The sequence below is a fragment of the Seriola aureovittata genome, chromosome 8, assembly GCF_021018895.1.
Source record: "Seriola aureovittata isolate HTS-2021-v1 ecotype China chromosome 8, ASM2101889v1, whole genome shotgun sequence".
NCBI classification, from domain to species: domain Eukaryota; kingdom Metazoa; phylum Chordata; class Actinopteri; order Carangiformes; family Carangidae; genus Seriola; species Seriola aureovittata.
The window spans coordinates 1102501-1117152 of NC_079371.1; the positions used below are offsets into that span (position 1 = coordinate 1102501).

General features: G+C 44.8%; 1 protein-coding gene across 4 annotated transcripts in view; it reads left to right on the forward strand.

The window, feature by feature from the left end:
- maml1 (mastermind-like transcriptional coactivator 1) overlaps positions 1–14153 on the forward strand; it is a 23112-nt gene extending 8959 nt beyond the window's left edge. For 3 of the 4 annotated variants that reach the window (XM_056383193.1, XM_056383194.1, XM_056383196.1), the window contains 4 exons: positions 1591–2970; positions 6204–6461; positions 7477–7609; positions 9480–14153. In XM_056383193.1, coding sequence (XP_056239168.1) covers positions 1591–2970; positions 6204–6461; positions 7477–7609; positions 9480–10525 — 2817 coding nt within the window. In that variant the 3' untranslated portion in view covers positions 10526–14153. The remainder of the gene's footprint in view (positions 1–1590; positions 2971–6203; positions 6462–7476; positions 7610–9479) is intronic. The other variant, XM_056383195.1, reaches the window with a different exon arrangement.
- Positions 14154–14652: the final 499 nt, after the last annotated feature.

Genomic DNA, 14652 nt, shown 5'->3' on the forward strand with positions numbered 1-14652 from the left:
CACCCACACAGCGAGAGAGGAACTGTACTGGGAAACACGAGGTCACTGACCTCTGCTGTGAGGCCGATACCAGTTAAAGAAAGGCCGGTGTCGACCCTTTAAAGAGTCCAGAGATGATGACCAACCAATAAAAAACATATTTGAATTTAGCAGCTACCGACCAACCGCTCTGACCAAATGTGTTGATGCTGCCATTTTGGCACCAGTCGGGCTAATCAGGAAATTCTCAGCATATTTTGAGGAAGACATCACCTTTCTCCACTGTGACGCCACTCTGCTCTGTGAGGCAGGAACTCTCACACACTTCTATCTTTAAACATTCACTGTCCAGCTGCTCCGATCGGCTTCTTACACCAGATATTGATTCAGATTTAAAGGTTTGTTCATTAACTTTTAATAATCAGAGTGGTTAACTGATGACACACTCACCCTCTAAAACTTAGTTATATTTTGTATATTTATTTGACTTCTACTATTTAGATTCTTGGATTTGATCACTTCAGAATCAGTGTTCACCTGTTGGGTTGTCTCCGTGGAGGCCACAGGTGTTGAGAGGGTTTGATAACCACACAGTGAGACCGTGTGAGGATCAGCTGATGTGGTTTGAGTCGGGCAGCGGAGGAAGTTCTGCGTGTTCCCATCAGATCCGGTGGGTCGTGCTGCCTGCAGAGTGGGCAGATCTGATCTGCTGACTGTTCTGAGGAAGCTCTTTGTTATCTGCGTTATGTAAGCCAGCCTGCAGCTGATTCTATTAACAGCAGCAGCTTTTTTACCCCCGACCGCTGCTGGATTCAACCCTCAGAACTGTGTCCATTCAGCTGCAGCGCCCCCTGCAGCTCAGAAACCACCTCTGCAGATACTGAAATAGAAACGTTGTCATGATTCAACAGCTGGCTTTGTTACTCAGCTCACACAAACAACCTTGTTTCATGATGCACATATCTAAATTAAGACGATGTGAGCTATAACTGGAGTTTCAGAACCGAAATGATCAGTCCATAAATCGATTGGCAGAAAATTAAACTGCAATTATTTTGATAATCAGTTAATTTTGGTGTTGGAGCTTCTTAAATGTGAGGATTCGCTGTTGGCATGATATTTGAAGACGACACTTTGGGCTCTGAGAAGTTGTTGAAGGCACAGACTGAAGGATCAATGAAGAAATGATCAGCCAACTAACTGTTAGTTTCGGCCCCTAAATTAATATATATTTATATATATTATAATATATTTAACAGGCGACAGTCCAAGAACAATAACAAAGACCAATTTACACAAGAAGAAATTGAAACATGTTAAAAACATTAATATAAAATGAGATGGAATAACAATAAACTAATAATTGAAATAAAATATTAAAATCATTGATTATTAAATTATATAGTTAATCAGGGAGAATCCAATCTTTGTGTTTGTTTGTTTCAATCACATTTATGTGTTTAGACGCGTGCCGCCTCCTGAGACTCAAACAGGTTCAGTTTGTTGCTGAAGGGCACTTCAGCAGTGCCGGGTTTGAACCCTTGTTGTCTGTGTGATATGGTGATGTGGATTTACAGCTGTTTTAAACTCTGGTTCTGTTTGTTCCTGCAGCTGCAGGAGACGGTGAAGAGGAAGCTGGAGAGCGCTGGTTCTCCTCTGGGCCGAGATCAAGTCAACGGTTTCAGCGACGGTTTTCCCCCCAACAAGAAGGCGTGTCTGGACAACGGCACCGCCAACAGCTCCCCGCTGGACTCCAAGCTGGGCATCAGCGACGCCTTGAACTCTAACGGGACCCACGGGCCGGCAGGGGAGTCGACGGACAGCAGCGAGCCGGGGTCGGACTTCCACCGGAAGGAGATGAAGCAGGAGCCGGACGACATCCTGCCCATCATGCCGCCGTCGGGAGGAGGGAACAACAGCCTGTTCCCCGACCTGAACCTGAACGAGCAGGAGTGGACGGAGCTGATGGAGGAGCTGAACTGCTCCGTGGCCTACGAGGACATCCAGGACATTCTCAACGACGGCTTCGAGGACCGCAAGGACCCTCTGGAACTGGCACCCACTACGGGTGGTGGGGGGGCTGTGGGAGGAGGAGCGGGAGGTGGCGGGGTAGGCCAGTCGTCACAGGGTCTACTTCCTCCAGATCTGGTGAGCGTGAAGGCGGAGTTCTCTCCGGCCTCTGCAGTTTTCGAGCAGGACTCTCGCACCGGCTCCCCCCACGTCAGGTCCACCTCCTCCGGGCCGCAGCCTCACCCCACCAGCTCCCCCGTCGCCTCCTCCTCCGCCTCTTCTCCGGCTCTGCCCCCATCCCAGCCGGCTCCTCCCCCCAGGCAGCTTCAGCCTCCCCCAAACCACCTCCTCCCTCCGGGGCCCCCGGTGCCCAAAGACCTTTCCCCCGCCCAGCAGCTCCAGCAGCTGGCCGCCCAGCAGCAGCGAGCGGTCCAACACCTCCACGGCCAGATGCAGCACAAACAGCCACAGCCGGGGGCCAAGTTCCACAACCAGGCGCCCCACGCCCACCCCCCACCTTGGTCCCAGATGGCCAACACCTCTCAGAGCCCACTAGGGGGCGCGTTTGGTATGGACAAACCCACGAGCCCCTCCCTGTACCCGCAGGACTTCAACCCCAATGCCCAGAAGCAGCTGCTGATGCCCGGTCAGCCCAACAAGGGCTCTCCCAAGGCGGGGGCCGGCGGCTACATGCCGGGCCCCGGCGGGCACCCCAACATGCTGGGTCACCCGACGCCAGGGCCTCCTCTCAGTCACCCGCCAGCCCCCGGAGCTCAGGCCCAGGCCGCCATGCTGAACTACAACAACACCAAACCCCTGTCGCACTTTGAGGCCGGGCCCGGACCACCGCGGCCCCCCAACAACCAGAACCAGAACAAGGCCGCCCTGCTGACGCTGCTCAGACACCAGCAGCAGATCAAACAGAAGAACAGCATGAACTTCCGTCAGCATATACCACACGCACAGGTGAGACACGCACAGGTGAGACACGCACACACACACACACACACACACACACACACACACACACACACACACACACACACACACAGATGAGACACACACACACACACACACAGATGAGACACACACACGCGCACAGGTGCGAGTTAGACGCGCACAGGTGACACACACACACACACACACACACACACACACACACAGGTGAGAGACACACACAAGTTAGACACGCACAGGTGCGACACAAACACACACAGGTGAGACACACACACAGGTGAGACACACACAAACACTCACAGGTGCTGAACTGACTTTTATTTTATGTGTTATGACTTAAATACAAATCTGGTAAATTGCTGATTAATCAAATACAATGATTTTAAATGACGACAGTTCAGTCTGTTTGTTTACAATCAGTGTTAATCTGGAAAATAGTTATAAATACATTATGAATAATAATAATATTAGATAATTATAAGACTTTAATTAGAGGTTTGAGTGTCTGTTAGCGGTAGCATTCATGCTAACATCACAACGCTACAACAAAAACAAAGTGTTCAGGCTGATCAGTGTGTTCCCGCTCTGCTTTCATAACCAGGCCAGCACCACATTCCTGGACACACACACACACACACACACACACACACACACACACACACACACACACACACACACACACACACACACACACACACTGCTTCATTCCCCTGTACTGTGTAAAGGAGAGCAGGTCTGTTTTTATTCTCCCTGTCTTATTAACATGAGTGTTAAATGTGATGTGTCGTGGTCTCATAAATAAACCCAGCCTCAGCTCCACGCTCCCACACAGCTGTAGATCAGTGACGTATGATGGAGCTGAACAGCCTGAACAATGAAAGTCTGTTGTGGCAGCAGAGTCTCCTGCTGGCTGATCCAGTCCGGACACAGCGACTCCTTTAGAAACGCTCTGCACCAAAAGAACCGAACAAAGGCACCGGCGTTCAGCTCTTCTCACATAGGAGGTTCAGAGTCGACGGAGCGGACGTTCTTGTGCTTTAGTTTCACTGCTGCTCGGAGTGTTTACGCTTTAATTCAAGTTCTGATCAAACCGTCTTCAGTTATTTGAGAACACTGGCCGTTAAACTGCGTCCAGGACGCCAAGACACGGCTGAACAAAGAGCAGCTGTTTAAAAATATATTTGACATCTAACAAATGTTAAACAGGAGTCTCACGTCCTGCCGGCATCACATGAACACGGCAGAGTTTGAAATAAAAATGTTAAAAACTGAAAAATACGGAAGCCGAGAACGGCCATGCCCCTTTTTTATTTTTGCACTGTTTTCTCGTTATAACGACTTATTATTTCGTTATCTCGATATAACAAAGATCGTTATCTCGTGATAACGAATTAAATATTTCGTTATCTCGATATAACGAAGGTCAGGTGTGATGATCGTGTGCTGGATCGGACCATCTTCAAAAGGGGCGTGGCCGTTCTCAGCTTCCGTAGAATACACATAACATCCGGTTAAATAAAGCTGAAGCAGCCGGTGGCAGCTCGTGGGCTGAAATGAGGATGCTCCAGTCCAGTCCAGCACAAAATCATCACACCTGACCTTCGTTATATCGAGATAACGAAATAATTAATTCGTTATATCGAGATAACGAAATAATAAGTCGTTAAAATGAGAAAAAAGTGCCAAAAAAAAGAAAAAAACAGTGCAAAAATAAAAAAGGGGCATGGCCGTTCTCGGCTTCCGTAGAAAAAAGCTCTAATTCTTACAAATATTTTATCAAACTTTATTTAAAGAAAATATTAAACTTGATTTACAGTGAACTAAACATTGAAGAATATTTTCAAAACTCTGTATTTCAACACACCAACAAACAGGTGAATTTTCACCAGCTGATCAGATCACATCAGGAGATTCTTCAACTTCTATTAATATTATATCAATACTTTAAAGTGATAAGCTCCTTCAGTATTTGTAAAAGCGAGAAAGGAGATTCAGATTTAAACTATCTCTCTAGTTTTTCATAATATTAGTTACTTACAGTCACAGTTCATTTAGTTAATAAAACTTTATTTTTACAGCACTTTTCATACAGGCTGGTTCAGTTCAAAGAGCTTCACACACTGAGGAGCTGAAAAGAAAAAATAACAAGAGATTTAAAAAGTTGTAAAAAACTTAGAAAACAATAAAACATAAGAAATTTGTAATAAAACAACATAAAATTGAATTTCCAACCAAATTACAATAAAATGACTAAAAACCATAGTTAGTTACAAGTTATTTAGTTTAGTGAAGGGATTCAGATTCAATAAAACCGATCAGATCCTGATTCTAGTGACGGAGTTAAAGTGTGAAGTGTGTCCTGAAGGTGGCGCTGCTGGACAGGTCTGGGTTCGTTGATATAGAGAGATATATAAAGGGTCCGTCCTCTGGAGAGCGGGAATGAGATCAGGACGTTTCATCAGACTTTGATGTTTTTGTGTCAAAGTGTAAATTTTTTCCTGATGGTGAAGTTAGAAGAAAAATCTTCAGGGATCATGTTTATTTTCCGTGGCTCTGATCTCCACAGCGAGTCTGTGTCAGACTGGTCGTACTGGTTTGAGTCCAACAGGTGCAGATGAAGACCAGTACAGAGCAGTTTGAGTCTGTGGAGTGGAGGTGAAGTCAGGCTGCAGCAGGGAGGCCTTTTGTTCAGCTGCTCTGCTTCAGGCCGGCCTGGGCCCCACGCTTTAACATCCACCGTGTGTGTGTGTGTGTGTGTGTGTGTGTGTGTGTGTGTGTGTGTGTGTGTGTGTGTGTGTGTGTGTGTGTCAAGCAGCTGGTTGCTAAGGCTCACACAGGGGGGTGAAGGGAGGCGATGACAAAGCAGCCTTTCATATTCTCTCTCTCTGTGTATTTAAATATAGCTGCTCCTGCTTGTGTTTTTGCTCCGAGCAGACGGGACACTCTGTTCCTGCTGCACGTTACACTTTATTATCACAACTGTTGATCTCTGACGCCGTCACCGAAACTTTCTACCAACTTTAATTTATGTTTACTGCACATCTGAAGACGACAGTGTGAAGTTTCACTAAGTTAGATACTTACAAACTATATTTTCAAACCCCTTAAAAGATTGTTTCCACTATGAGGACAGACCTTAAGTTTTTGCGTTCTTTAAATCATTTTTCCATATTATCTCAAAATGAATAATCTCTCCAGCTCCCCCTGGTGGAGACATGAAGGTCTACATCATCTTTCATTTCCTTCTTTTTGAACAGGACCAGAACAACTACCCTGCTCCTCCACACGGCCCGGGCCCCGCCAACAGCATGGCGTCTGCGCCCGGAAACAACGGCATGGCAACGCAGCCGGGGGCCAACGCCATGACAAGTAACCATGGCAACACGGCGTACCTGAGCAGCCAGGTGGCAGCGGTGCTGAAGCAGCAGCAGCAGCAGCAGCATCAGCAGCAGATCCTGGAGCAGCAGAAACAGCAGCAGCAGTACATGCAGCGGCAGCAGCTGATGGCTGAACAGGTGAGTTGCACCTGGACACTGCTGCTCACCCTCAGTCAGCACCAGGGATAAAAACAAGACTAAAAATAAGATGAGTAACAGAAAGTGAGGAAACGCTCTAATGAATCTCATAAACTTGCACTGAGGAAACATTGAAAGCAAAGAGAGAGAGAGTAATAAAATAAAACATAGGACTGTACCTCTGTGAATAAAACCACTATTGAAAGTCAGATATTAAAAAATCACATAAGAACTTAAGACAAAGTAGTAAAGATAAAATAATAAAAGAGATTTTGAAGAGAATTGAAGCAACAATAAAAGTATCAGCTGTAAACTGTTCTGATCTCAGACACTAGAGGGAGCTGTTTGTTCACACAGGAGCTCACTGGTCTCTGCTGCCATCCATGATGATGATGATGATGATGATGATGAAGACAGCCTCGCCTGTCTTTACAGGGTTTTCCAGATGTTGTTGATCCTGTTGTGATCCAGGTGCTGTTTAACAAAGAGGAATACCTGAACGACAGCTTATAAACTCAGGTGGTGAAACATGTCGTGCTGGTTAATCTCATTTATCACCAACTTCAACTAGATTCTTTATTTAGAACCAGTCCACTGTTTGATCATCAGACCAAACCAACTAACTTCAACCCGGTGTTTAAGTTCACACCTCACCCTGACTTTCTCCTCGCTCTCGGGTTTTGGAGATCGGCAAGGAAAACGTTGGATCAGAGGCGCGTTGGCGTTCGCTCTGCGCTGGCTGATCGAAGCTCAATCACTGTTTACAAACGGGTCAAAGACACAACTTTCACTGACTTTTGAGTTTTTATTGATAATTCATCTTGATTCATGGTCAGTTTTAGTTACCAGCCAATGTGGCGTCCAGATCCTCAGTCATTAAATATTTGGTCTTTGAGGTGTGATTTTTGAACCAGAGTTTAATTAAATTTCATAATAATCAGTTTTATAAAACACAGCTTCACTGTGAGGTGTGTGTGTGTGTGTGTGTGACAAGTGTCTGACCTGTTCTGTGCAGGAGAAGCAGCGGCAGCAGCAGGACCAGCAGCTTCAGAGACGCCTGACCCGACCTCCGCCACAGTACCAGGACCAGCCGGGACAACCGGCCAATCAGAACCCTTTCCCACAGCAGCCAGTCAACCAGTTTACAGGTACGAGTACAGGAAGTTACACCTGACTGTCTGAGAGAGACGCTCACACACACTTGGATCAACACATCAACTGTGTTCAGAGTGAAACTACATCACATGTCCTAACGTTCGAACACGAGGGGTCAGAATATTACGAACATCTCTGGATATAGTCCAGTCCTGTCCAACACCATCTATGACCTGAGTGTGAAACACATGATGGAATTAAAACTTTGTTGACAGAAAAGTCTGAATATAGTTTTATTAATTAAAAGTTAATCAGAAGCTGAAATGAATCCTTAAAGCAATTAAAACAACAAATTAATTTCCCCCTTGGAAATAGAAATAAACAGTTTGAATGTGACTTCACGTCAGAGTTTATTTATTTATTTATTGATATTTAACTTAATATAACTAAATAAAAATTAATAAAAATGAAGTTTTGTTGTAATTTAGTAAATTTTGAGTAATAGAAAATAAATTTCATAATGAATAAAATTCAATTTTAATTTAAATCTGATCTGAATGTGTTCACATGCTACACCCTGAAATTTATTTATTGTAGATTTAAAATATATTCAAATCCTGCAAAAAGAGGTGACATGAAAAACAGAAAATATTAATCATTAATTTAATATTTCTGAAGTAGCTTTTGTATTATTGTGTAATGAACATTTATAATGAATTATGTAGAAGAGTTAAGGTTGTCCAGATGTTTCTGAAACACTGTAAAGACGCGTCTGTACAGGAAACACCAACCTGATATTTTACCTGAGCTCATGATGATATTGAAACAGTGAAGAAATCTCATTTTAATTGATATATAATAATTTTCTAGCACAAAAACTCAGCTGGTGTCGGTTTGTTCGGGTTTATTTTAGTTCACATGAAAGAAATGGAGAGGTGTGTGTGTGTGTGTGTGTCTGTGTGTGTCTGTGTGTGTGTCTGTGTGTGTCTGTGTGTGTGTGTGTCTGTGTGTGTGTGTCTGTGTGTGTGTCTCTGTGTGTGTGTCTGTGTGTGTGTGTCTGTGTGTGTCTGTGTGTGTGTGTCTCTGTGTGTGTGTCTGTGTGTGTCTGTGTGTGTCTGTGTGTGTCTGTGTGTCTGTGTGTGTGTGTGTGTGTGTCTGTGTGTGTGTCTGTGTGTGTGTGTGTGTGTGTGTGTGTGTGTGTGTGTGTGTGTGTGTGTGTGTGTGTGTGTGTGTGTCAGCAGGACGAGGATCCGCTGTTTTATCTGATCATTGAAATGCCTGAGGACCAGGTGTTTGTGACGTTCAGGACAGACGTGTCTCTCAGTCAGTGTGTAAATGATGCTCACCACTGATTTGAATGGAAAATATCAGAACCTGTCCGGTTCTGATGAACCGTCCAGTCTCACGTCGTCAGACTGAGCTGATCAGTCATTTACATCTGTGAAATAAAATCATCTCACTGCTGCTGGATAAATAATAACTCACCTGGCTCCAGGAAACATAAAATAAAACAATAGAAATAATTAATACAGAATTTTAAAAAATATATATTTTAAAACCTGCCTATTTGAATTTTTAAAAACTAATTTACTGACGTTATTTTCATGTTTTAATTCTCCAGATTACAGTGTGTGATATGTTGAAATGAAAAATAAAACAAGAGGATCTGAGAGACAGAGATACAGACATCGACAGGATTAGTAATAATAATAATAATAAACTTAATTTATAAAACACATTTCTCACAAAAACACTGAATCAATGTTCTTCACAAACATGACGAATATACATATAAAGACAAAAACAGGAGATTTTAGATTGAAAAGAACAAACGAATCAAATGTTCTAATTTAAATAAAGTTGTAAGTTATTCTACGATAATTAATTCATGTTGTTCATCAAACTGCTCGTGTCTCTTCACAGCTTCCTCTCAGCCAATGGGCAGCGTCGGCCCCATGGGAGGCCCCTCCCCCGGGTCCCAGCGTATGTTCCCTCAGAACCAAGGCATGATGGGAATGAACATGGGTCAGGGCGGTGGGCCGGCAGGCGGTGTAGCTCCGCCCCCTGCGGCGAGCCAGGCTGACATCAGTCTGCCCTCCTGCGGGGGGGGAGGGGGCGGCGGCGGCGTGGACGTCCAGCAGCACCTCTACAACAACATGAACCTTCACCCCAACCACCCGGGTCACCCGCCCCAGCAGCCCGGCCTGCAGCGCCAGCCTCTGGGCGCCATGAGCGCTCAGTACAGACAGAACCTTCTGGCTCAGCAGCAGCACCTGAAGACGCAGCCCAATGCCGCCATGTTGAAGCAGCAGCAGCTGGCCGCCGCCGCCGCCCGCATGCCGGGCTCCATGCAGAACAGCATGGGGGCCAACCTCCCCGGCTCCATGTCCGGCGGCTTACAGGGGGCACAGAGCGCCGCCTGGCAGCAGCAGCTCGCCAACCAGCCGCCCTCCAGTAACACCGGCTTGCCCCCCAACGCCTTCAACAACACGCCCAACGCCTTCCACATGCAGCAGCAGCCTCGCATTCCCAAGATGCCGCCGGGCGCCGCACCCTTTGGTGCAAACCCCGGAGGTCGCCCAATGGGAGGAATGAACCCCGGGCAGCAGATGATGCAGACAAACATGGCTGCCGCCCAGCAGAGGGCGCCGCCCAACCCTCAGAGCCTGGGCCAGCCGATGGCCAATCAGCAGCAGACTCAACAGCAACAGGCCAATCAGAACCAGGCTGTCCTCCCCGACATGACGGCGTTCGGACAGCCGCAGGGCAACGGCCGCCAAGGACTGCAGTGTAACCAAGGATACCAGGTGAGCAGGACTGCCAGTCAGCAGCAGCAGGTGTCGTTCGGATACAACGTGGCGTCGGGGAGTTTCGCCGCCGAGAGCGACCTGGTCGACTCCCTGCTGAAGGGTCAGAACCCCCAGGAGTGGATGGCCGACCTGGACGAACTGCTCGCCAGCCACCATTAGTCAAACACACCTGGAGCACCTGAACCTGAAGACGAGCGGCCATGTTGAAAAGACTGATTTCTGATATTGAGACCAACACTGTTCTGATCTGTGTGTTAGCGTTAGCCACCTAGCTAATGAGAAGCGACCCGCAGCCAGCTGATGGCGTCCAGGTGTCCTGCTAAACTCATGAAGGTTTCAGACACTGACCTGTGGACGAGGAGTTTCCTCCCTGATGATCAGGTGATGAGCTCCTGCCACAGGTGTGTGAACAGCTGCAGGAGGAGGTTAGAGACGGAGAGCAGGTGAATCGGCGTCCTTCAGGTCTGTCTGCTTCTTGCTCAAAGACACTTCAGCAGAGGGAGAGTGAGCGCTCCGTCAGCTGATCACTGGAGGTTTGACATGAATGAAACTCGTCATGACGCCAGGCTCCGTTCACAAATCTGGAAATTTAACAAACGCTCGTTGTAAAACTTTCACACCTGGTAGAACAGAACTCGTCCTGATCGACAGGTAAATGATCCACAGTCTGAAAATGAACCAGTTCAGTTTGAGAACAGTTTAGAAATAAAGAGACGCTTAATATTCGTCTTGACAGTCACTATTTTAAAAAACAGTGTAACAGAAACTTTCATTTTGTACGATTTATATAAATTAAAATCATATATATTGTGATTAACTAACCAATTCAAAATAAGACTAAACTTATAAAGGATTTATAAATGCTTTATAATAAGGTTATTAACACTTTATTAATCATAAATAAACAATTATAAACAAGTTACAACACAGTTTTCATACATTGCTGCCGGCTCACTATTTGGCAAGATCACGTTAAGGATCATTTATTTTCCTAATGAGTTAATTAATAACTGGTAAAAACTGGTAGTAACTCATTAATAAATTATATGTTTCTCAATAAGACTCTTTTAAATAAATGGTAATAAGTCAGTAGTCAGATTAATGGTCTTTAACTTGAACTTGCCAAATAGTGAGCCGGCATCAACGAAAACTGTTATGACTTGTTTATAACTGTTTGCTTATGGTTTAATAACCTAATTATGAACCATTTATAAATCCTTTATAAGCGTAGTCTTATTGTGAAGTGGTTCCAGTAACTACAAACATGGAGGATAGAAACACAACCATGAGAATGAAACGTTTCTGACTGTTGACAGATTTCTGTGGATGTGATCTGATCATCAGCTCTGATGGATCAATACAGATCGATCAGACAACACAGATTGATCAGTCAGGTGAAGTTTTAACTCGACGTAGAGTTAGATCTGTCAGAATCTGAACGTCGTCACTTCCTGTCGCTCGCGTTTCAGTTCTGTTCTACCAGGTGTGTGAGTTTGTAAACGACTAACAGTTTATTACTGTGTGTGTGTGTGTGTGTGTGTGTGTGTGTGTGTGTGTGTGTGTGTGTGTGTGTGTGTGTGTGTGTGTGTGTGTGTGAGAGAGACACACTGATGACTGGAGACTGAACGCAGGAGTTGAAGACTTTTAACTACTGAACCTGTGGCTCAGTGCGTTAAACCACTGAAGGTCGTCCACAGCGCCACCTACAGCCCGGCAGCAGGACGAGGTCAAAACACACAGGAAGTACAAACACATTTTAAAGAACCACGCCAGAGTTTTTACAGTTTACTACAAACCTTAAAATCACTATAACACCGGGCTTAAGATAAGTAAAAGTCACGACATCATGTTTGACTTTTACTTTTTGTCTCTAAAGTCTCGATGGTTTGACGTCGCCACACGACGCTGAAGTGACAGTAACAAGATAAAAAGGTGACGTGTCGTCTGAACGGGTTGATTTTCATACTGTAGGGAAATAAGTGTAAACACACGCTGCCGGGACGACCGAGGCAAATATTAAAATATCTGAAACAATACAGCGGCTTTGTTTAGGGAAATGATCCGCAGTAATGTAAAGTGATTTTTTTTTTTTGGACTGAATTTCAACTGAGAAACTGAAAACAACAACAACAACAGAGTCAAACTGACACATAATGTTGTTATAGTAACTAACTTTGTTTTTATATTGAAGTGGAAGATCATTTCACTTTCTTCCACTTCCACACGTCGTTCTAGAGCCGAGCTGATCAGCACCTGACCCCGTCATGAGATGAGACGATCGGTTTCCTGGTTTACAAATCAATAATTCAGAGACGTTTTTTGTTTGTCGACAGATATTTTCTTTAGTTTCTACAGGAAGTCGAAGTCGTTTCAGTAAAACATGTAAAAACACTGATGTGGTTCTTTTACAGTTTAAAGTGTCAGAGCTGATGAAAAAGAAAAACTCTGACTGTAGATCCCAGTCACAAGTGTGTGTGTGTGTGCGTGTGCGTGTGTGTGTGCGTGTGCGTGTGTGTGCGTGTGCGTGTGTGTGCGTGTGCGTGTGTGTGCTGCATCACCTCAGACTGAATCCATGAGATAATATTTAAAATGTGGTTAAACCATCAGTTACAAAGAGAAACCGGCACGTTTGTAAAATCACTGAAATCAGATTCACTGGGAAATTTTTTTCTGCTGAAGAAAAACATGAGGCGTTGACCTCTGACCTGCACCTGTGGTCAGCTGACAGGGACGTAGTGAGGACTGTTTCCTGTTCTCCTCCTGTGGGTTATTCAGCATCATTCACTACAGACACACAGGAAGTGATGTAAGGTGTGTGTCGCAGTCAATAAGATCCTGACACGATTGCATGTTGAGATGCTGCGTTCCAGTCTCAATGTAGATGAGTCTGCCCTGAGCTGAGACTGCCAGGCTCTGAACCTGCCGCACGCACACACACACACACACACACACACACACACACACACACACACACACACACATGCACATACACACGCACACATACATATCTTCATGTCTGTAACACTGAGTGGTTATAAATTTACTTTGTCTAAGATAAAACCAAATGTTGCAGATACAGGAAGTGAAACCAGAGCTGCGTCTTATTTCAGCAGGAGAATCCACCCGAGTCCTGAGTACAAACAACAAACAAACAATAAACAAACAACAAACAAACAACAACAAACAAACAACAAACACAGAAAACGGTCAGATCTGCCTGGGAGTCTAGTTTCAGGGCTGAAACGAACCCGTGTTTAAAACACAACGTCGTGTGAGTTTCTGGCCTTTCCCACAGTGAGAACGTGTCTTGAACGCAGCATTGAAACATGTTTTCTGACTTCAGATTAAAAACACGAGACACCAACGTGTTGAGTCTTGATTTACAGTCCTGTTTTGTTTTTTAAGGCGGATCTGTGACCGGGTCGCCCCGCTTTAAGGTGGAAGTGTGACCCGGTCGTTCTATCTACTGTACTGTTTTTACCTTCTTCAGAGAGACGTCTGCGTCCTGTTCTTATTTTATTTGTAATGTTATTGTTGCTCAGCAGCAGCTTGGGGCTGGTTTCACGTCTTCATCCAAATGGCTTCCAGCCGCTCGCTCGGCCTCCCGGGGTTTCCTCTGTGTAAATGTCTATAAATATATTTTTTGTATGTAAGCCTTTCCTAATGATCTGGAGAAGATAGATGTTATTTTTATATATTGCTGCGGATTTTTTGTAAGTATTTTATACTTTTGATATGGTTCTCTGTAAAACAAGAGTATTATGTAAATATAGTTCTTTAGAAACAATCTGGTTTCTGTGTTTCTGTGTGTGTGTGTGTGTGTGTGTGTGTGTGTTTGTGTGTGTGTGTGTGTGTGTTTGTTTCTGTGTGTGTGTGTGTGTGTGTTGTAGATTATTATTCCTCCACACTGGCTCCATCTTGTTTTCAGGTTCTCCGTCCGTCTCATTCTCAGTAACATCTTGATGGAACTTCTTCAGATTTGGTAAAAACATCCACTAGGACTCGAGGATGAGCTGATTACACTTTGGTGGCTAAAGGTCAAATGTCAAGGTCAGTGTGACATCACAAAACTCTTTTTAGCCTCAAGACTTCACACAGAAATTACAACCAAATTTCACACACATGGTTCATATTTTCTGACTGGACAAACGGATGTGAGCTGGAGCTAGTCTGAGTGGCGGAGGGATACGACCATGAGGAGGTGATTCTATTCTATATTCTTTTAGGGAAATTAATTGTGATGTTTACAAGACAATAGTCGGAGCTAAACCACACAGAGAGAACAC